This window comes from Oryzias latipes, chromosome 24, assembly GCF_002234675.1.
Source record: "Oryzias latipes chromosome 24, ASM223467v1".
In the NCBI taxonomy this organism is placed as follows: domain Eukaryota; kingdom Metazoa; phylum Chordata; class Actinopteri; order Beloniformes; family Adrianichthyidae; genus Oryzias; species Oryzias latipes.
Window position 1 is genome coordinate 7,768,008 of NC_019882.2, and position 21,264 is coordinate 7,789,271.

At 39.6% G+C, this 21,264-nt stretch overlaps 1 protein-coding gene across 6 annotated transcripts in view; it reads left to right on the forward strand.

Annotated features, from left to right (window-relative positions):
• Positions 1-21,264, forward strand: part of nhsl1 (NHS like 1) — an 81,798-nt gene that overhangs the window by 29,216 nt on the left and 31,318 nt on the right. For 2 of the 6 annotated variants that reach the window (XM_023953321.1, XM_023953323.1), the window contains exon 1: positions 5,778-7,149. The exons of 2 other annotated variants lie outside the window; for them this stretch is intronic. In XM_023953321.1, coding sequence (XP_023809089.1) covers positions 6,927-7,149 — 223 coding nt within the window. In that variant the 5' untranslated portion in view covers positions 5,778-6,926. Of the gene's footprint in view, positions 1-5,777; positions 7,150-12,403; positions 12,542-17,209; positions 17,572-21,264 lie in introns of those variants that run through there. 2 more of the 6 variants (XM_023953326.1, XM_023953320.1) reach the window with 2 other exon arrangements.

Sequence of the window (21,264 nt, forward strand, 5' to 3'; positions counted from 1 at the left end):
GTTGTGTTCCTTTAAATGGACTAACCCTTCACTGAGGCCAAAGATAGGCCTCAGATGTTTGAAATAGCTTTGTTATCACTGACCGAGAGCTCCTATCGCTCTTCATGTACAAACACCAATTAACGCTGAAACTTTCCTTCCTCCAGGCAGCGAATCTGTTTATATACTGCAATCAGAGCAAATCAGGCACTCACAAATGAAGTGACACACACATGCACCCATTTTCTGGCTCATTTAACCTTGCCCTGAGGAATTGTTAGCAGCTTTGAAAACTTTTGGAAAGAGGCATTGATGTGACTGTGCCCCCGTGTGGCAGAACGCTGTAATTACACACAGATAATGTAGAAAATCTTATTTTATTTTCTACATTTCATTGCAAAGTTGTGTTTTGAACTAAAAAGAAAATTATTACCAAAACCATCTTAATTGAATATTTGACTTGTTTTCCTTTTGAAAACAGAAGAGTTAGATAAAGATAAGAAGATAAAGGTATTGATATGAAATTGATTCTTGCATTTTTTAGCTCTTTAACTACCCATACAAGAGAAAATAAATTAAAAACATTGTTTTTTTCTGCTGCTTATTGCCCTTGGGGAAGTAAAACAAAATGTTTTAATTATTTGTTTTCTAAATGTGCTCTATCATTTGGTTAAGTAGGCAGTTAAAGGGTTAATGTAAGCAGTGACACTCCAGGAGGTGCTTTCACCTGATCACGGGACAGGCATGACTCCTATTTTCAATTTCCAGATAACTCTCATCTCTGTGTTTTCCTTTGAATCTCTGACTGTAGTGACTCACTACAGCACAAAGACAAACGGTAACCATTTCATACCTAACCTGGAAAAAATATTTTCATGCTATGGTCAGATTTACAAATTAATTAAAAATGTATTAAGCCAGAATAAATAGGTAAAAGTTTTCTAATCAGGCTTGAGAGGTCATGATCAGCAGGGGGCGCTGTATGTGTGTCCTGAACCTTTTGGAACTTACTGAGTAACTCACACATATTAATTTATATATTCATGTTTATGTTGTCTTTTTGTCACTTTTTTTCAGGGAGATGCATTTACTACATGTCCAGGGACTACAGAGTAAAAACAGCCTTTTACCCAACAGGTGCATTGGCAGATATGCTTTGTCCTTGTCAAATAAATAGAAAAATAAAGTCTATATAATAATTCGTAACATAATTGGTCAATACATTTATTATAGGAATTCATAAATAATTCATACAATCATAAGTTTAGTTAACACCCTCGTAACGAAACTGCTCATATGTGCATTTATGTTCATAAATAAAGAAAACATTAAAAAAAACGATTGCCTTTATTTTGGACGAAACTACAGGCATCCATTTTTTGAGTTTATTGCCTTTAATGTAATTTAGCATTTTATTTTTCACATTTTTTTTACTGAAATCAAATACAGTGCTTTAATTTGAGAGATTGTTTTGTTTTTTCTTAACCAGCAAGTTATTTGAAAATAGCATTATCAATACTCACAAGTTTCAAGAAAAATAGCACAGTTTTCATTTTCTGGTGCTTAAAACCTTAAAATTGATGTAATTATCGGTGGTAATAATACTTTGGATCCTCTGGGATTTTCAATCGAACCTGCGTTTCTCATTATTTATGTGGCTTAAGTCAAGTGGCACAAGTAATAAAATAAAATTGTTCAAAGTTTAGTTTGAGACTGCAAGGTCACATGTAGAACTCGTGGTTCAAAAAGAATTACACAAATACTGTTGATTTATTTTACTCAGAAAGTTATGGGGACAAATAAATGACTGGAAGAAATGATGCCAAACCTTTTTCCCAATAGAGTTTAATTGAAAGAGTCATTAAGGACATTTCTCCAAATTTATTTACATCAGAACCATCACATTACGAATGAAAGACTTATCCTATTTACTAACCTATTCACGGTAATATGGTTGTGTTTCAGCTCAATGTCATTTCTCATCTCCTGAGCAGCTGTTGTCCGTCAGGAACACAACGTGCCATTTTCAGTAAAGAATGACAAAACTAAGTACATGTTTCTGCTTGTTTAGCCGACATTCACACACATAGAAAACACGTTTACCTATCTAGGAACAAGTTCCTCCTCTTCCTCGTAAAGGTCTGTTACTCCCTGAAGCAGCTCAGTACAGAACAAACATCGCCAAAGTGTCTGTGTGAGGAGGACAGTTATACCCCTGTGTGTTTGTGACCTACTTGTGATTTACAGGTGGTTGCTCGCCATGTCTGGTCAGGCTGGATCAGTGTCAGGTGCGGTCGGCCTCTCTTGTAGGATTGGGTTGCCAGGTTATCCGATCTCCACTCGGAGAGGGTTTTTGGGACTTTGTGGTGTTTAGTTTTAGGGTTGGGTATAAAGTACAATATTTTTAAAGCACAAACTCAAGACTATTTCATATGGAAAGAATAGTTTTCATTCAATTCCAACTTTTGATACCCAAAAAATATCATTGGCTGGTAAAGGCAGCAAATTTTACATAAACCAAATTATTTAATATTGCTTGAACTTTATTAAGGCTGTAATGTGTTAAAAATTTCTGAATCAAAATAGTTCAGTAATCAGTATCAAACGTAAAGATCCATTTCTATCAAAATGACCTTTCTTGTGGCATTTTTCTGAAGATGGAGGACATAAAGAAAATAAAGCTCAAAACGATTTATATAAATCCTTGCGAATCAGACGCAGAAAAATGCTGTTTGAAAAAGAGCGTAATTGTGACATCGAAAAAACAAGCTCCCTGCTTTTCAACAAGCCAGTGGTTCCACCCAAACATCAGAGGTGAATTTCTATAGACTACCGGCACTCTTTAGAAACTATGCGTCGTTTTATTTGGGCTAAAAATGGCATAATTATGCTTAAAAGTTTACTGTAATTACATACAGATAATGTAAAAAATCCTATTTTATTTATACATTTCATTGTGTTTTAAACTAAAAAGAAATTAATAAATTATCACCAAAAACATCTTAACTGAATATTTGACCTGTTTTCCTCTTGAAACAGAAGATAAAATTACTGATATGAAATTGATTCTTGCATTTCTTTATTTTTTTAGCTCTTTTACTACCCATACAAGACAAAATCAAACCTCAGAGGTGAATTTCTATAGACTACTGGCACTCTTTAGAAACTATACCTTTTTTTATTTAGGCTAAAAATTGCATAATTATGATTAAAAGACGACTGGGAATTCTTTTAAAATACTGGTAGCTCAAGAGCTGATCAGAGCTGGCCATTTTTGACACAGAAATAGAAAATTTAATTTAGCATGAAGCTTTCATGCTTAGTTGAATTACGTGGTTTTCGTGATGATCAGTTGAGTTTTTTCTCTTTTTATTTGTTCTTTATTTTCACCATCTGTGTGAGAAATGTCATTGAATCGTTAATGTCAACTAATCAGCTTCAAATTACATGCCCTGTCCGTCTTGTTCCTCAGATTTCCCCCCATTCTTCTCTGATTTCATGTAATTTCGCCTAAACCACCAGGTAGCTCCGCCTTTGACGTTTTAGGGCGGTTTGTGCTTTTTCTTCTCCGTTGGGATGAATGCCAGAAACGGGTTCTCTTGACCTGCATCTCATGCCTAACCTAGAGCTTGTTTAGTATTTTTATCTTCTCACCGTGAAGCTCTGGCAATTAGAGCCGAGCAGATAAAATCAAGATCATCTCTATGAAAATATTATGCTGAACATGCTTTCTTCCATCATACTGTCCTGCTAACAGCCTTCATGTCAGGATTAAAGGCTGCAGCTTCCTTGTTCATTTAATTCTTTTTTTTTTTTTTTTTAAATAAAAGCAGGATATGATACATTATGTATATTGCCTGTGCAACTATTTTATTTTAAAAGCCATGTTCTGCTTTTTTTTTTTTTTTACTCCTTTCTTTATAAATTCTATTTTTAGCTAAATTTCTTTTGTTTTCTAATGTTGCAGATCTCATATAAAATATCATGATGCTTACCAATATCAGGCTCTTGATATGAAGTTAATTTATGTACCAATACGTATTTTGTTTGATCCAAAAAAAGTATAAAATGATTTATTTAAAACCCCAGCTAACCTGTCTTGGGCTGATGAAACTGGGTTGATTTGATCCACATTTCAGATGAATTCCTATTAATTTTTTTGTTAAATTTCTATTTTTAAACATACAATCTGGTATTCAGGCCACCATTAAGGAAAAAGTTTATGAATGAACATAAAGTCGTAAAATAAAAAAGTAATCAGATTCTGAGAAAAAAAAAAGTCTATATTTTACTAGAATAAAGTTTTAAATTAGGGCTGCACAAATGAGGAAACCTCGTGATATTGGTGATCAATATTGCGATGATGAGAAAATGGCAAAACATCTAAATACATCATTTCCATTTCACTGCAACAGTTTAATTTAAATAAAAGTCAACATAACTTAAATTACACTCCAAATGACCCTTGTCTATAGGAGGTGAGCGTCTAATATCAAAGGGGTCCACCCGATTGGTCAAATGCATAAAGGGATTTAATTGATTCATTAAATACTTCAAGCTACCGTAATATGTCATATTTGTGATATGCGTATTGCACAGTTTGATAACGATAAATGTGCAATTTATTGTGCAGGCCTGTTGTACATCTATTGGAAAAAAAGTCTACATTTTAGGAGAGCAAAATAAAAACGTATTGCATAAAAGATTCAGTGAGGTTATTGATTTTGACTTTACATTGATAAGTACATTCTTTAGTAGTTAAAGCTCCTCATTTAAACGTTTAAAAACTTGAATTTAGTTGAAGGTCTGATTATAAAATGAGAATTAAAAAATAAAACTAAAGTCAAGTTTTTATGCTTGTTTTTTATATATTCTGACTGTTGGCAGTAGAAAGTGGTCCAGCTTTGGTAGACCTCTGCTGCAGATGTCCAAATATTTATATTGATTATTATCTGTGGGATCAGACCACGAAATGAATATGAGGTGGGGGGGTCACTTTTGCCTTTTTTAATGATAAATGTCTTAAGTTCTGAGATGAAATCATTTCCACATCTAGAGCTTCCCCTGTGCTTTCACGTCCATGTTTTTTTAATGTTTTTATTTCCTTACAATGGGTCTTTGAGTTTTTGCTCGACATAAACAGCAGTGCAGGTTAATTATTAAAGGGCCGTGTCCTCATGTGTCATCATGTTAATGTTCCTATGAATGTGCAGCTTTCTGTTCATGTCTGCAGCTTCAGCAGGACAATCCTCAGCAAAGGGAAGGAAATAGAAAATAAGAACTTGTCGGTTGCGTTTACTCAAATACGGGATCCGGCTTCATTCATGGATCTACAGCCAGAGACAAATATTTATTTTTGATCAAGACTGTGCAGGTGGAAATCTGAGAGCGGGTTTGCTGGGATCTGTAGACAGTTTTTTGTCACACCTCGGTGGTCACACACACCCTTCACAGTTACACTTGGGTGGGAAAACTCCACCCCCCACAATAACCTAAGTAAAGTCTTTGCTGTTGTACCGCAGGGCCTCCATGCACTAACTTTCCCACAGTAACCAGATTTTAGGAAATTTTGCCTAATTATTATTATTATTTTTTTTACAGTTTGTCAGAAAATACTCTACTGGGTAACTTTTTTGCTTTAAATAATTTTCTGCACCTCATTCATGAATAAATGTGTTTTTTTTTGGCACCTTTATCACTAAGATTTTTTGAACATGTTTTAGCTTGTGCAATCAATAGATAAAAAAAACTGATGTTACTACACATTAAGAAGAATTTCTGCGTCATGTAAACACGAAGCTTGAGGTTTTAAAGGGAACTTGTGAGTAAACATGACTCATAGGGGAGCAAACTGTCAACAGGGAATATGGTAGGAGCAAAACTGCCCGAGGGGCTGTGGGTTAACATGGAGGGAAACAAAAACGAGGGAGGTGAGAAAGGAGGGAAGGTGGAAATGAGGCGTGGCTAACATAAGAAAACAGAGCCATGGAACAAGGAAGAAGGGATGGGCTGGCTCAAATTTCAGCGCTGAGTATTGAAGGGTTGGCTGTAATTCTAACCCTGAACTCCTCGCACAAATTGACAACTCTTGTAGTCACACATTTGCAGTCTGGAGGAGCCACCAAAGGGGAATGAAGGAGATCCTCACCTACAAACCATTTCTCTTTTATTCTTCTAAAACAGCAGCTTTGGTTTTTGTCTTCCTCATTCTTGCTCGTTTCTTGCTCCGATCACCTGCTCCAGCTGGCTGTCAGCACCTGTTGATAATATTTATTTTAGCGGCGCTGCCTCTTCCACTTCTTTAGTGGAAAAACAACGCTGGAAGGAAAAAACAGGAGGCAGTGGAATACAAAGGAGCTAACCAGGAAGTTTCTCTGTTCGGCCCACGTGAGTGTGTTTTGGAGCATGCAACCGCCTTCATTAGGCAGGGAAATGACCTGAAATCTCACGGACCTTTAACCCTGTGGAACTGTAGGGTCGCATGTCACGGCATGAGCCAACGAGTGGGGATAACGGCACCCAAGAGCACGCATGGATGTAAACATGCTGGAGTGCCATGGCTAAGACTTTTTCTATTTGGAGAATAGAAGCAGAACTTAAATTCTAAACGGTTAACCTTTTGACGTTGGAAAACACACTTGACTATACACCAAAATGATTTAAAGTCTAGATTTTTACATGGATGACCTGAGGACGTTTGATGCTGAGTTTCTGTCGCAATGTTGGAGCAAAGGAAACTAAAATAACTAAGTTTTACTTTCTGTTGGATTAAAAGCTTTTCGGATCATGTTTGGATTCTTAAAGAGTGCTTCCAATGTGTGGATTCCTATGAACTTCAAACTTAGTTTCCATTTCTACACCAAAAGGGGGTAGTGTTTGAGGATTTTTGATAAAACCGAAAAAGCCCTGAAAAGTCCGGTAGTGTTGGACTGTTTTCTTGGACGAGGATGAAAGGAGGCAGGAGATCTGCATCCTTCCACAGGGAGAGACCAGCAGGCCTGTCGCGGGCTTTCAGCTGGCTCAGCTTGTCCTCGCTGTCCGAGCACAGGAGACGGATCTTCCGGAGCCAACACGAGCTTCACGTTCCTAGCCCCTCGAGCGCTCACCTCGAAGGCTCAGACAGAGATGGGGACGACGATAGCTGGGTGTACAAGCCTCAACACAAAATGGGTGAGAGGAGAAGCTGCACACACACAAAGCTGTTGTAATCAACCACAGGGATGGATCCTGTAAGGGGACTTCAGTACATGCACAAGCAAAATTCCAACTTCTTTATTGCCTCTCGTTCCTGGATTTCCTGCTTGCTACAACGGAAGCTCATTGTAGCCGATCAAAGGCCGCTTTGTTTATGAAGTCACAGGCGGGCACAAATGCAAACTGTGCCAGGCTCAGGGTGTGCTTGTCTTATCACTGAAAACTTTATCACATAATTTATTTGGACGTCTTTCTTTAGGTAAGATGTACATCTCTGCTTTATTCTGTTCTCTGTTTAATCCAGAAAATTCCCCTTTTATTGGATCAGTGGTATCAGTAATCTTTGCTCAGCTGATAATGGAAAAAGATACAGATGCTACGCCATGGCAACAACACTGGCTTGTTAACTTTGACCCTTACTGGCATCGATAGTTTCAACTGATTATATGCGCAGAAATTATTTTCCAACTACATCTGCTTTTGCTTTACTGGAATGAAAACAATGTTTTTTATTCCAAAACTGCTCATATCTAAAAAACATAAGGAAGCACATAACTTGAATTATCTGAGCGTCTGAAATGTTTCTTAAGTGAGACTTTAGTTTTGTAACACAATGAGTTACAATGAAGACTTTATATGCTTCTGTGTGTCAACATCATATTGTTGTATATACCATATTTTTTGCAGCATAAGTCACGTTTTTTTGCATAGTTCGGCAAACGGTGCGACTTATACTCTGGAGCGACTTATAGTCCGAAAAATACGGCAATTCAAATGTTTCACTGGAGAAGTTGGAATATTTATCTTAGTCACTCATCTTTTCAAACTTTTGTGAAACGCTTGTGTCATTTGTAACTTTTATCCATCGTTGATTATAAGAGCTTTTGTAGGGCAACACAATTTTTAAGTGTACTTTTCCTATGTACACGGAGATTTGCTTATGCAGACCTGAATGTATGAATGAAGAGACATTTCCTATTGTTTTTGTGTTGGTTGTACACTGCGTGTCTTTTTATAGCCAGTTCTTGTGTCACAGACAGGTCAGTATATTTTATTCTCTGCTCGCATAAACTTCTGCTCACAGAGGAAACATCTTATAAGTTTCTTCTTTTAACCCCAAGTATTTATAACATCTGGCGCTGGCGTTCCTGCAATGCCAGGACGCAGAGGAGGACACATAAGCAGACACGCTCACTGCCTGGGTGTAAATATAGAACTGAAATAAGCTCCTGGAGATCCAAAACCTGCAATTTTTCCACAAACTCCAACTTAATTTTACTCCGTCGTCATGGGAACGTGACTATGACTGAGCATGGTTTACTCTTCCATTTGTTGGTCACTAGGAATAAATAATGTGGTAAAGGACAGTCTGGATTTAAAAACTGCTGTCATCTCTGCTAGCTTGATTTGACTTTTCATAAAAATCTTGTGGTTTGATTTTCTGGTTTCACCTAAAACATGGATATTTGTTTGAGATGTTATTAAGCTTTATTAGCAAGCTTGTAATTTTTTCATATACTCAGATACTCATTTTGATTGCATGCTTATATGCAAATATTAGAACATTGGAAAAGCCTCTTTCTGAATTACATATTTATCCCAAAAAAACCCTCCAATACTGATTTTAAATCTTTGGCGCACGAGATTTCTGTTAACATGAAAGTTGGGAGATTGGAGGATTAGTGGGCTTTAGTCGATATTTGGGAGTTTTTTGAGGGACCTACAGTATGTAAATGTGGCATTTGAAACAAGCCACACATGCAAAAGCAGCAGAAAATTGACCCAAATATTCAGCACATCTTAGTAAAACAGAAGCCGAAACAAGAACGTGCAGAGTTTTGAAAGTTTGACAAAGAATGGAATGACTTTCCAGAGGATTCATACGCGGCTTAACCCTTGCTTAACAGGACTTTTTTTTGGGTGTTTTGGAGACCTTTCCCAACTCCTAACAGCTCTCCGTGTCATCGTGGTCCATGCATAAATCCAGATTAGCAGATGATGATGATTTGCTCAAGGGAAGAGATGACATGTATTAACCAGCAGGGTCTCATTAAAACCCAGACAGGGAAATCTGGGGATATGGCAGAATGCCGAGGACATGAGCAAACGCCATAAATGCACACGCACACCTAACATTGCATAAATGCTAACTTTATGATGAATCACACTAGAAACTTTATAAATGTCTAGGACAGTTTTTAGGTCTAGTTTTGTCTACGTGTAAATGATGCTGTAGTGGTTTTTGGGAAAGCGTTTTTTTTTTTTTGGTCTAAATCAGCTGATTGAACTGTATCCTAAATGCTTTAAAATAAATAAAAATTCAGATGTTTTGTGTCAGCACACGTATATATTGATCTCTTCTTCCACTTTCGGCTTCTCCCATCAGGGGTCGCCACAGCGAACGAGTCGCATGGTAAATTTGGCAATGTTTTACGCCGGATGCCCTTCCTGACGCAACCTTCTCAAACCGGGCTTGGAACCGGCAGAGGTAGAGAAGGGAACAGGGAGCAGCCCGGAGTCGAACCTGGGTTTCACGGACGGAAGGCGCCGCAAACCAGCACGAGCTAAACTGGCTCCCCACACGTATATATTGATAAAATGCAAAAAAGCAATCTATCAATATTTCAATGTATGGGACTTGTAAATAAAATACATGTTAAAAACTATAAACATTTTTTAAAATTTTAATTGTATTTTAGGGAAAAAAAAACTCTTTGTCAGAGTTAAACCAACTGCATAAAAGAATTAAACTAATTTTCAAGTTTATACATTTATATTCTTACATTTACTTATAGGTTTATTTTATTTCTTCACATGTGTTAAAATATTTAGCATAAATGGTTTTGCTCATCAATGTTCTCTTTTTAATGTTTAAAAAAACCTAATTATTTGAAAATAAATTAAGACAAAACATAGAAATACATAAAAAAAGCAAATCTGCAGATAATATACTAAGTTTTTTCATCAAAGATTCTAAATTTAGTTCTGTAAAAACCCTTTTTGCGATAATATGACACATGACACAGGGGAAAAAAAAGGTCCTACCTGCTGAACAGGATTGGAGCTTGATAGGGGATAAAGGAAGTGGGTTTATTTTGATAGGATACAATACTGTTTACCCAACAATCCAGCGGCTTAAAAACTGCAGCACACAGTACGACGGTGTCATTTTTCTGCTCAGATCCAATCAGGGATTTTTTTTTTCTCATATTGTATTAGTTTTACTGAGAAACCAGTTTCACCTGAGAGGCCTGGCAGGCTTTTATAGTCCACAGGGTAGATTTGTTGGCTTTTATCTGCCCGTTTCATTGTCCTTATCTTTCACTGACAGAGCGCACAATGACACCGTGCAGAGGATGTGCAGTGCACCGAAGAACTCTTAGATAGGTGACTAATGCGGGGGCCCCCTTTTAAGTGATTCAGAGCCTCTGTTGATGTTTTGATCCGAAGATAAAATTTGTTTTCCCGTAAAATACTTAAATCACATGAGAAATTGGATGCTGCATAAACTGAATAGAAATTAAGAGCAAACGGTGTCCAGAAGCACTTGATGGAAAGCACTGATGGAGCTGCAGCAGGAATATAAAAACGTGTGAGGTCTGGCAGAGATTTACTTTTACTGCTCATTACAATGAACGTGCTAACAGTAATTTCAACAAAAATGCTCTGAAATGTGTATAATTTTCCTCTCTATCATATAATTGAGGTAATTATACGTGTTTAAATGGCAGGATCTCACACTGAGTGAAAGCGGTTTTGCATGGATGTCTTCACACAAAAAAAAAAAGAAACAGTGTCACTAAGAAGTAAAATAAATTATACTCATAGTAACTTATAATAAAACTCATCCCAGAAGGTGTAAGTACCTATAATCCTAACTTGCTTTATTGTATGAGTGAAGAAAATCCCCCTTCTGGTTTGAAGAGTGCCGGTTTGGGTTGACCTCAAAGTGTTGCGCCTGAGCCTGGAGGTTTTTGGATAAGGTTGAAATTAAAGCCATTACAAGCAAAGTAGCCTCCAGTTAAAGACGTGGTTTGGAGAGATGGGATTTAATACTCTGGTAAGGTTGGTTAAGTGTGGGATTTGTGTGGTTTTACTTGTGAATTATTTCCAGTTGTGTGTTTTTTTTATGGCGCTCCGCTCAGCCGCAGATGCCTGCTGCTTGCTTTGCACGTTACAACAGCCTGTGCTGCTCCTGCGTGACAGCATTGGCTCAAAAATGAATCTTTATTCAGCAGTCTGCCTTTATTTGCTGGTGCTTACCAAGGGGCAAGAGTTTGACTTCCATGTTGAAGCAGGTTGGTAAATGAAAATGGCTTCAGCAGCAGTTCATTAAGTATCCTCTAGGGCTTTTTGATTCTGATTGTCTGAACAATTAGTTCTACAAGCTGACCGAGCGCCCTACGTTTTTTGAAATTTCATGTGGCTCGCCTGGGTGTTCTGTACAGGTTTTTCCATTTTTTCCATGCAGACTGCTCTGATCCCACCGTAAGCGCAGTTGTGAACAAGGCATTAGGTTCAGCAAGCCCCCTAGTGGTTACATGGTTAACTGCACCTGGCTCCAGCTTCTTACATTTTCAAAGAGGCTTCATCCCAGAAGTTAAATGTTTCCCCATGCAAATGAATAAATAAACAAGAAACACAACAGAGTTTTGGAATCAAATTGGTCATGTGACCTCATCTGATGTCCATCACTTCTGTTTTTTGCTACAAGTTTGGATCAAAATCTCTTCACAACATACATATGTTATATGTATGGGGAATTTGTTTTTTGATGAATTTATTCCTGGTGTGTTTTTGCCTTCACGCCGTTTCTGCTTTGTGCGGCTCTCCGCAGGTGAAGCAGGAACACGGCCAGCCTGTCATCCCGTCTGATAACACGCGGTTGAATTGTGAGGATCAAAGCAATTACATTTGATAAGAGCACAATGGGTGGGTCTCGTGCTGGGGGGCCCCCGTCTCATTGGGGACTGCTGACTCTGCGGTCCTCATGCTGCGCTGGATACTTTTATTTATGAGTGTCAAACTGCAGAAAAAAAAACAACTAAAGAGGACTCACAGATGAACCCAATGAAGGTTTTTGTGAAGAAATGAAGAGCTGAAAGGGGGAGGAGTCTAAAAGGAGGGAGGTGGACACTGAGTCAGAGGGGAAGGGGGGGGGGGGGGGCTTGGGGAGATTTCCTGTAGTGTTGGCTTTCCTCTCTGTTTTGTGTGTGAGGTTGGGGGGAGACAGGGAGATGGAGAGAGGAGTGCATGGGTCAGGATCTGAGGGAAGCTAAGGGAGATGACCGCGAGGAAGTGGAGGAGCGGGAGTGAAGAGTTGGATTTGACCGTGGAAATACGCAGACAGCCATGTTTTGTCTGAAAGGTAAGCCTGTGTGTGTGTGGATTGGTTTGGGGGTTGAACTTGACTTTCTTAGACAAAGAAAAGTTAAACTCCATCTCTTTCATGCAGCTTCTTCTAGACTTTCCTCCAAAGTGATCCCTCCATTTTTGGAGACTTTGAGAAGTTCCTCCTTTGTTCCTCGTGTCTTCTGTCTAAATCATTCAGGTTCACTGACTTTGATCCTCCTTTTCTCTGCCTGCTGTTTTGATCCCTCCTCCCTCGGCTTCAAGGAAACGGTGATTATTTGCAGCTTAATGCTTCAGAGCACTTCACTTTCCGGCGAGTGGTGCTTTTCCTGCGGTTCTGTTGAGGTAACAGCTGCTGAAGCCGGACAGCTGAAGCCATGTGTTGGCTCCTACCTTATGGATCAGCTGGAAATGAAGTCGCAACTTTCAGCGTTCTCATTTGTGCAAAATGATATTTTTCATTTTTGCAAGTTTGGGAATAACACAGCTGTTTTTATCAGAGTATGAGGTCATTTAACCTTGTTTAGGTGCTGAGTAAGTCATCTAAATGTGCCGGAACTAAAACTTTATCTCAGAAATGACTTCTTATCCTGTGAAACATTTTTTTTCTTTTTCTCCTGCTGGATGAAGTTACTCTGATTTGGTAAATGAACTCAAACAGATGTTGTATGTCTGCAAGAACGTGGTACCTCATCATTTTCATGCCACAAGGTTTACAACGTCTTTAGGTGTTTGTTTTCAGCTTGGAAACATTTAACACACTGACCCAAATACTCGGCACGTTACATCCTGTCATCCGACTGAAACATGCACATCACAGAGCGAACACTCAGTCGACTCGTGTTGTGATTAGAAGAACCCCCGCCCCTCTCCTCTGTCCAGACTCATTTCAGTTCGGTCCCCTGCTTCCATCACCAAAACCGAGCTTTTCTGCAAAGCCTCATATGAGCGTGTGAGCCAGATCGAGACAGGATTTATTACATAAGGGTTTTTTTTTGGATGCTCCGACTGTCAGAGGAGATGTTTGGACAGATTATCGGAGACCCCGATGCTGCTAAGATTGTTTTTGTTTTTTTAACAGGTTCAAGATTTTAAGAAGTTCTTACATGTTGGTGAAGATTAGGATTTATGTCACACAAGTGTTGCAAAGAGTTCATCAGTTTTTGGATTTAGTTAAAGTTTTGCTCAGCCTCTAGTCACTTAAAGACATATTTTTAAAGTCCTGTTTATGAAGATATTTGAATATTTTAATTTTGCTGAGCTTAAAAATTGTTTTAGTTTTATTTAAAATCACAGAACACAAAAATATTTATATATTTTTAAAAATATACAATCCCAAATGAGTAATTTTTCCATAGATTTTGTTTTATTTGCTGCTTTTTGATGTCCTACACAATCACAGTTTTCATTTTTTACTTTCCTTTTTAAACAGCTATTGTTGTTATTGGTTTATTAAAAAAACATTTTAAATTAACAACAAATGTCTAAACTGTTCCTCATATCTTGAAGTTAAACCCACTGCCTTCATAACTGGCCATGAGCTCAGATGTTTCCTGAAATCTTCAGCAGGAATGGTATGTTCACTGGAGCTTTAGGGACTCAAAAGTCCTGATTGGAGCTTGCTTCCTCCTTTAGTGCCTCATCTTGTTGACCTGTTTGAACTCTCAGCATGATGGACCTTCAGAAGCACCTGAGCTGTGAGTCTACAGAGTCTGAGACCTGCTGACCTGGTACCCGCCCTCTGGCCTGGTGGGTTCTGGTAATGATGGATGCTCTTCCATCAAACGAGGCAGGCTGTCTCTGAGGAGAGCAGGAGGGAGGAGTTACATCGATTAGATGTATTTTATGCTCTTTGATATCAAGAAAGTCTTTTCATGAACTGGTTACATTTCAGATTAGAGAGATTTGGCCATTTTTACAACATAGGATTCTCATTATTAAAACCAATTCAATGCAATTCTGCAATTATCAGTGCTGTAATAGATGAAACGTGTAGTTCAGAATGACCGGGTGTATGGAGCTTAAATGAAGGGACGCTCATGGAAATATCAAATCCCTCAAGAGTTTGCTTTTCATCCGTAAACAATAGATGCTAAAGTTCCAGTTGTCTTTGAAAAGACCGCCCGGGACTCCAGCGGACCCTTTGTCTTGTTGAAAAACTGGTTTGCACGACAAAAGCTTTCTGCAGAACCTTCGGGAAGATGTTTGTGTCACTAATGAGGTCCCACTCTGCGTGTGGACGGAAAAGATGCCGCGTAGAAAAGATGTTTCCCAGGCCAGTGTGGAAAAGTTTAGTTGTGGGTCTGAGAGGACAATAGGCGAGTGGATGACTTCCCCAGTCGGAGGACTAACTCAGCATGCAGGTGCTCTTCTTAGGCCATTCAGACTTGCTCGTCTCCTTGGTAACCATTGTTTCTCTGCTGAAGCCTTCCTCTTCCCCCCTTTGGATGCACACACACGCATAAACACTAATTAGTTCTTAAACACAAGGACATTTATTTATGTAAACATACACAGAGTGTCCCGGTTTGCAAAAGCAAGGCTCTGTTAATTGGCATTTACAAGAACTGGACTGAATGTATGATGAAGATCCTCTCTGCCTGGTTCTGCTCTGACCTCAATGATCTGCTAAATTTATGCCGTTTTGGATTGAGGGCAACAAAACAGCGTTAAGTGCAGTTTTGGATGCAGCCAGAGTCTTTTTGGCTGACTTTTTCTCCCTGCTTTTTGTGAGTTGTGCATGGGATTGCACCCGCTGTGGTTTTTCTAATCAGCTTGCGTGTTGGCTGCCTCACCATGCCGCAGAAATGATGATAACCGTTTGAAACGGATGATTTTGCTCTGCAGTTTCCTGCTGAGGCTTTGGGGAGGATAACCACTCGCCGTTACCAAATGTTGCAGGAGGTTTTTTGTGCAAGCAGGCCACCAGATTTTCAGTTTTACACCATTTATTTTGGCTTGAAACTGTTAGGGAAATGCCAGCTTTAGAGCTTTAACACAGTGCTGGCTCTAATTTAGTTTTATGCAACACTCCCATTTAAGCACAAGTGACTTTTTTTTCTTTTGCTTAAGGAACGTTTTTCTTCTAAACAAATTAAAGACAGGATTTCGAGGAAAATCGTATTTTTGTTATTTGTCTTGTGGTATTTTTCTGATGATGGAGGACATGCATAAAGAAAATTAAGACTGAAAATGCATTTCTGAGTATTAATTTATTCAAATTATTATGAATCAGGAGCAGATGAAAAAATGCTGTTGGAAAAAGTTGCCGATGCATGGTGATCCATGCCGATGCATCTACTTGCCCGCCATTTTCGTTGCACCTGTAATGTTGGGTTTGGGGCTCTGAGGTAGCGGGAGAGTGTGTAAACAAATGGATGATAGGAAGTAGGCAGGCTTACTCTGTGCCAGCAGTCCCGCCCACAACTAGAAGGTGAATTTCTAGTGAACTGCTGCTGCTCTGCAAAAAAATATTTTCTAGAAAACAGGCTTTTTGACTTTCACTAAAAACAGCACAATCATAAATAAAAGACCACTGGGAACGCTTTAAGAATAGATTAAAGATGATTAGATTGTGTGACTTCAATTATGTTTTTGCACTTCCTTAATCCTACCGTGGTTGCAGTTCAGATTTTTCTGCATCATTTCACTTGTGCACCTTCACAGACAAAAGATTTCCTTCCCCCCTCTGCATTTTCTTTTTGACAGTGATGAGATTCACCACTAGAGGGAGACATTTATAAGTTTTATTTTTCTTGATTCTAAAAATATACTTTTTTTTCCTACCATATATTTTGGGTAAGATGTGCTGCGGCTCTTCATCCTAAACTATTTTAGCTTTCAACACCAGACCTTCATCAGACCAGATCCTTCATGCATCTTGACTTTGCGTCATCTGAGCTAATCTGCTGACACTCGATGCACCTGACCTCCTGAAACTTCAACACATTTGTCAGATGGAGTTGATGAACTTACACTGAAGCCCGGCGTCCATCTGTGGTTTGCGTCTTGTCTCAAACAGAGGCAGGGGGCTGGATAATCTGGGTTTACAGATTAGAAAAGCAGCATTTAGGTGCAGAGGAGGGAAGGAGGTGGAGCCATCAGGAGAAGCCATGTGGATGCAAGGGGAGCGAAGGCTTCATTTGCACAAGTTTTGATTTTGTGATTTGAAGGAGATGCTCGTGGCCTTCTTTTTTTTTTTGTAGTTGTCATCAGTGAGGACAGAAAAACAGTCAAAAGGAAAACAGTTTTTTACTCTAACTCTATTGGAGCGTTCAGGGACTTTTCTGTGGTTTGTTGATTCTCCTTCTGTTGAGGATTTCTTTTTAAAAAAAACAGCCATGCGGTATTTTGAAAATGGATTTTTGCTACAAAAAAATACATTTTCTGGAATTTAATCTAAGAGTTGAAAGCTGAGCGTATTCCTCCTTTGTTAGGCAAATCAATTCCAACCTTCCCCTGAGAAAGGAAAGACAAAAACAGTAGGAGGAGACAGAGGGGGGGGATAGGGTCTCGTGTGGGTTGCACAGACCACCAAACCTCCACCCTGTCTTCTCGGTAATAGAGGGCAAAGCCTATTGAAGGTTTGAGAGTACGGGGGGAGGTTTGCCTCTCTTCATCCTGTTACCTCAAGCTGAGGGTCCTGAGAGGGGAGCTGCAGGAGGAGGAGGGGAGTTGAGGGTCCCGTGCAGAGCCGGGGAGGGCAGGTGGTGGGGGTTTAGCTCTTAGCCAGGATGATCACATACATGCACTGCCTCTCCTCGGAGCCGGCGGTCAGTTGCTGGCACGGCGCCTGCTATGAGGACCCCTCTGGCCAGAACAAAACTCTTTGCTCCTTCAAGCCCAGATGCGAGATGGGGAACAAACTCCAGGTTCAGGCCCTCCCCAGTTCCAACCCGTGCAGACCGGAGGGGGGCCTGCGCAGGCGGCTGCTCTCTGTGTCGAAAGTGCACCAGAAGCCGGACTCGCTCTGGACTCCCAAACCTCTGCTGGGACCCGCGGCCGATGACTTACAGAGGAAAACACAAAGTTGTCAGGATGGGAAAGGTAAAAACGTCACTATTTGTGTTGTAGATTTAAAAAAACAACAACAGCAGCCTCTGTTAGGACGAATTAGGAGACTTAGTGACACATTGCTGTTCTGCTGCACAGGTGATCTGTATTTGTCTTGGCTAAGCAACAAGCTGCTTCCTCCCAGTGTCCTTAAGTCGCCTGAACTGTTTGTGGTAAATAAATCTACATCTAGTCTAAATGCCAGAGACGCCGGACACATGAAGTGGAGCCCAGCCTTCATCTGTGTGCACGGATAAATGCCAGATTTGTGACCTCAGACCTCTTTGGCTTAAGAAAACTTTTTTCATGCGACTTTCCAGCTGCATGAGTTTAGACTTTAAGTCTACCAGGCTGTGCTTTACACATTTGTCACAAATCTGAGCACCCTGCCTCCACTGCAGGAGCTGAAGGTGATGAGCAGGCCTGCAGGGGAAGGCTGAAAGTCTGGGGGTGACGGAGCTGATGCTGCTTGAGTTATGGAGGTGACCCACTTTCACCTTCGATTCTATATAAAGGAGCCATTAAGTGGAAGAAAGACGGTGTAAAAGACAAACTGAAAGGAATGGCTTTGACCTGTGGTCAGACTTCCTTTGTTTGCTGTTTTTATGCTCTAACAAATAACTCTTAACTACAGTTTGAATCCCTCTGAACTTCTTTTCTTGTCCCAGTTTTACTTTCTCTACTTATTTCCTTTCAAGTTTGTCTGAATTATGCTTTTTTCAAGCAGAATTGCTGCATGTGGAGCAGCAGTTTTCAGTCAAATGACCCATCTTGGCCCGTCTTACGACTTCTTTGGCTAATGCGCAGTGACAGCTCAAGATGTCGCTGCTGTTGGTACAGTATTGTCTCTGATCTGGAGCTTGAATTAGTCTGTGTTCATGGATCGCTGAGCAAACGAGGCTTCTATGGAACAAAACCCTCCGTTTAAAGTTTGGCTGATTCGTCTTTTGTGTGTTCTTGCTCCCTTGCCGTGCTTCTTGTACTCTTTGTGCGTCTGGTTTTGTTGACATCAACGGTTCACCTTACTCTCTGAGGCGTTTTGGAACTTTGCAGGGCTTAGCTGTGATCTTACCTTGATTTTACTCTCTAACCGCCGTCTCGTCCCAGCTTAAAAAGTGGAGCAGGTGTTCAACCGGATCCCCCATAATCCCTTAGTGGGTATAGGCAAGTTCAGCTGTCGGCCAATCCAAGCCAACTGCTCCCAGGGGGGGAACACCTGAGGGTGGCTGGCCTTGGAGAGTTACTGGATGAGGCCAATTGAAATGGATCGACTGCATTTATGGGGATGGGGGTGGGGGGGGGGGGGGTGGGGGGGCTGCTGAAACCCAGTTAGGGTAATGTCACTTAGCTCTGTGGAAGCTGGGAGTGGGGGGTTGACCTCGGCCTCACATCTTCGTCGTCTTTTGGGGTTACAGGTGCAAAATCATATTTCAGACGGGTAAAGATATCGACAGCATGAGGCTGATTATCAGTTTAAAGCACAGTGGGGCAGAGATTGACACGCAGGCCAATGACACACACCTTCAGGGGTCAGGGGTCGGTTAGAGTCACTCAACTGTAAAATTGATATTCTGCTTTTTTTTTGTTCTAAGTAGACTCGTCAGCATTCAATTTTCTGCCTTCACTCTCTAACTTTTCTTAGATGAATTTGTCTATCAGGTAGGGAAGGTGCAGGTTAGGGAGCTATTATCATTAGTTTTATTTCATTACACCAAGCATAGTGCAAGACAACTGTGAAAGGTTTCTCTTCCTTTTTACTTTTTTGTAAAACAAAATTAAAAAGGATGTTTCTGAATTTATACACAAATTGTATATCGGACCAAAACAAAACTGTGACCCAAAAATCCATCAAGTATGTTTTAAAAACAGTGAATTATAGCTGACAGTTAGACATGCAGCTAACGTTGTTTTCAGTTTCCAGCAAACGGAGAACAAAAAAAACACATTCATATACATTTTCTGTATTGCGCATGTTGATGCATCCTATGTTATTAAAACTTGACTTCTTTCTTATTTTCCTCACCTTATGACTTGCTGAACACTTTAGTAATGGCGGGTTAGAGACCAAATAACTGAAAGTCTGATAAACTAACAAATAATGGATAGTAGCAATTGAAAAATGAAGCAAAGTCTTCTAATAAAAGTGATTTTAAGTGAAAAAAAGTCAGCAACGTATTTACATACTTTGTATTTTTACCAATTTTTCATCCAATCTCATATAAAGCAGTCAAACAAAGAAATGTATGTCTTCCTTTATTTTTCTGCATTTTCAGTTCAAGAAAGTTATAAATTATTTTTATACTTATAAAACCAGATAATTGTCAACATGTTTTACCCTTGTCTGAACTAATTTAGATGAAGGCCTCTTAAACTCTTCCCTAAAATGAAGTGAATTTCAAACAGTTTTGTACTAAGAACGAGTGTAAACAAGCTTGAATTGATTAACTCGATCGGGTCTCAGCTGTTCTTTTCACTTTGGGACACTGGAAGTGATTAAAAAAGAGGAAGAGGATGACGGGAATGATTGAACGGAGTGGAGGAGGTGATTGAAGGAAGAGCCCCTCACCCTTATGAGTGCAGCAACATTGATTGCTGCATCAGGATATAATCAGATGATCATTGAAGTCTGCATGATGCTACTCTTAGAAATGTCTAATATTGAGGGTCTGACATGAAATAGTGATTGGTTGGACTTAAATCCTTAAATTGTTCGCCTTTTTGTTTGTGCATATCCGTATCAGTTGGCATAGGGAGACCCCTAGTGGTGAAGTCAACACACTGCACTGTGGAGCACCCAGATTGTGGAAGAGGTCGAATTCGGAGATAAAATGCATTTCTTCACTGACATTTTATCTTTTTGGCTTCCTGAAAAAAGTTCCGCAGCAAACATTACACAAGTAACAGAATATTTAAATGAGTTTGGTGTTGATTGAGGTATTTCTAAGCACTCCAAGCTGAGCAGACTTCCTTCAGCTTGTTTTTAATGAAAGCTGCTGCAAGAGGGGAGCCTATTTTCCTTCCACTCATGCTGCGTTTACTTGTCTCCTCTGCGATTTGCAGCCTTGTTTGTCCTGTTGACCTCCTTCTCCCCGTTTGCTCACAGTTTCTTTGTATGGTTCACAAAGAGGACTAAGTCTCCTGCAAACCCTTTTTTACTAGCTCTTTTACACAGAATAAGCAATGACTTATGCATTAATGTAAGTACAGAAATCAGTGTTTAATATGTTCTATTTTCTTTTAAGTACTACTCCGATCATCTTTAGATCGATCTTTTAATTATGATTATGCCATTTTTAGCCAAAATCAAAAAACCTGGATCATCTTTTGGACATAGTTTCAGTAGAGCGGCAGGAGTTTATTAGAAATCTGCCTCTGAGTTGTGGGTGAGTATGTGGAGTAAGCCTGCCCCATTCCCATCATCCATTTGTTACGCGCTCTTCCACTAGCTTACAGCCCCTCACAACCCCAAACAAATAAAAATGGCGAGCAATATTAAAGCTTATCCAGTTGTACAGTTTTGAACCAGTTACCATCTCAGACGAGGAAAACAAAGGTGGATGCATCAGCATGGAGAGGAGTAGGGAGCTTCTGGCTTGCAGTAGTGACTTACACACTTTTTCCAGTAGCATTTTTTGCGTCTGCTCCTATTTCACAATGATTTAACTAAAGAAACACTCAAAAATGCCA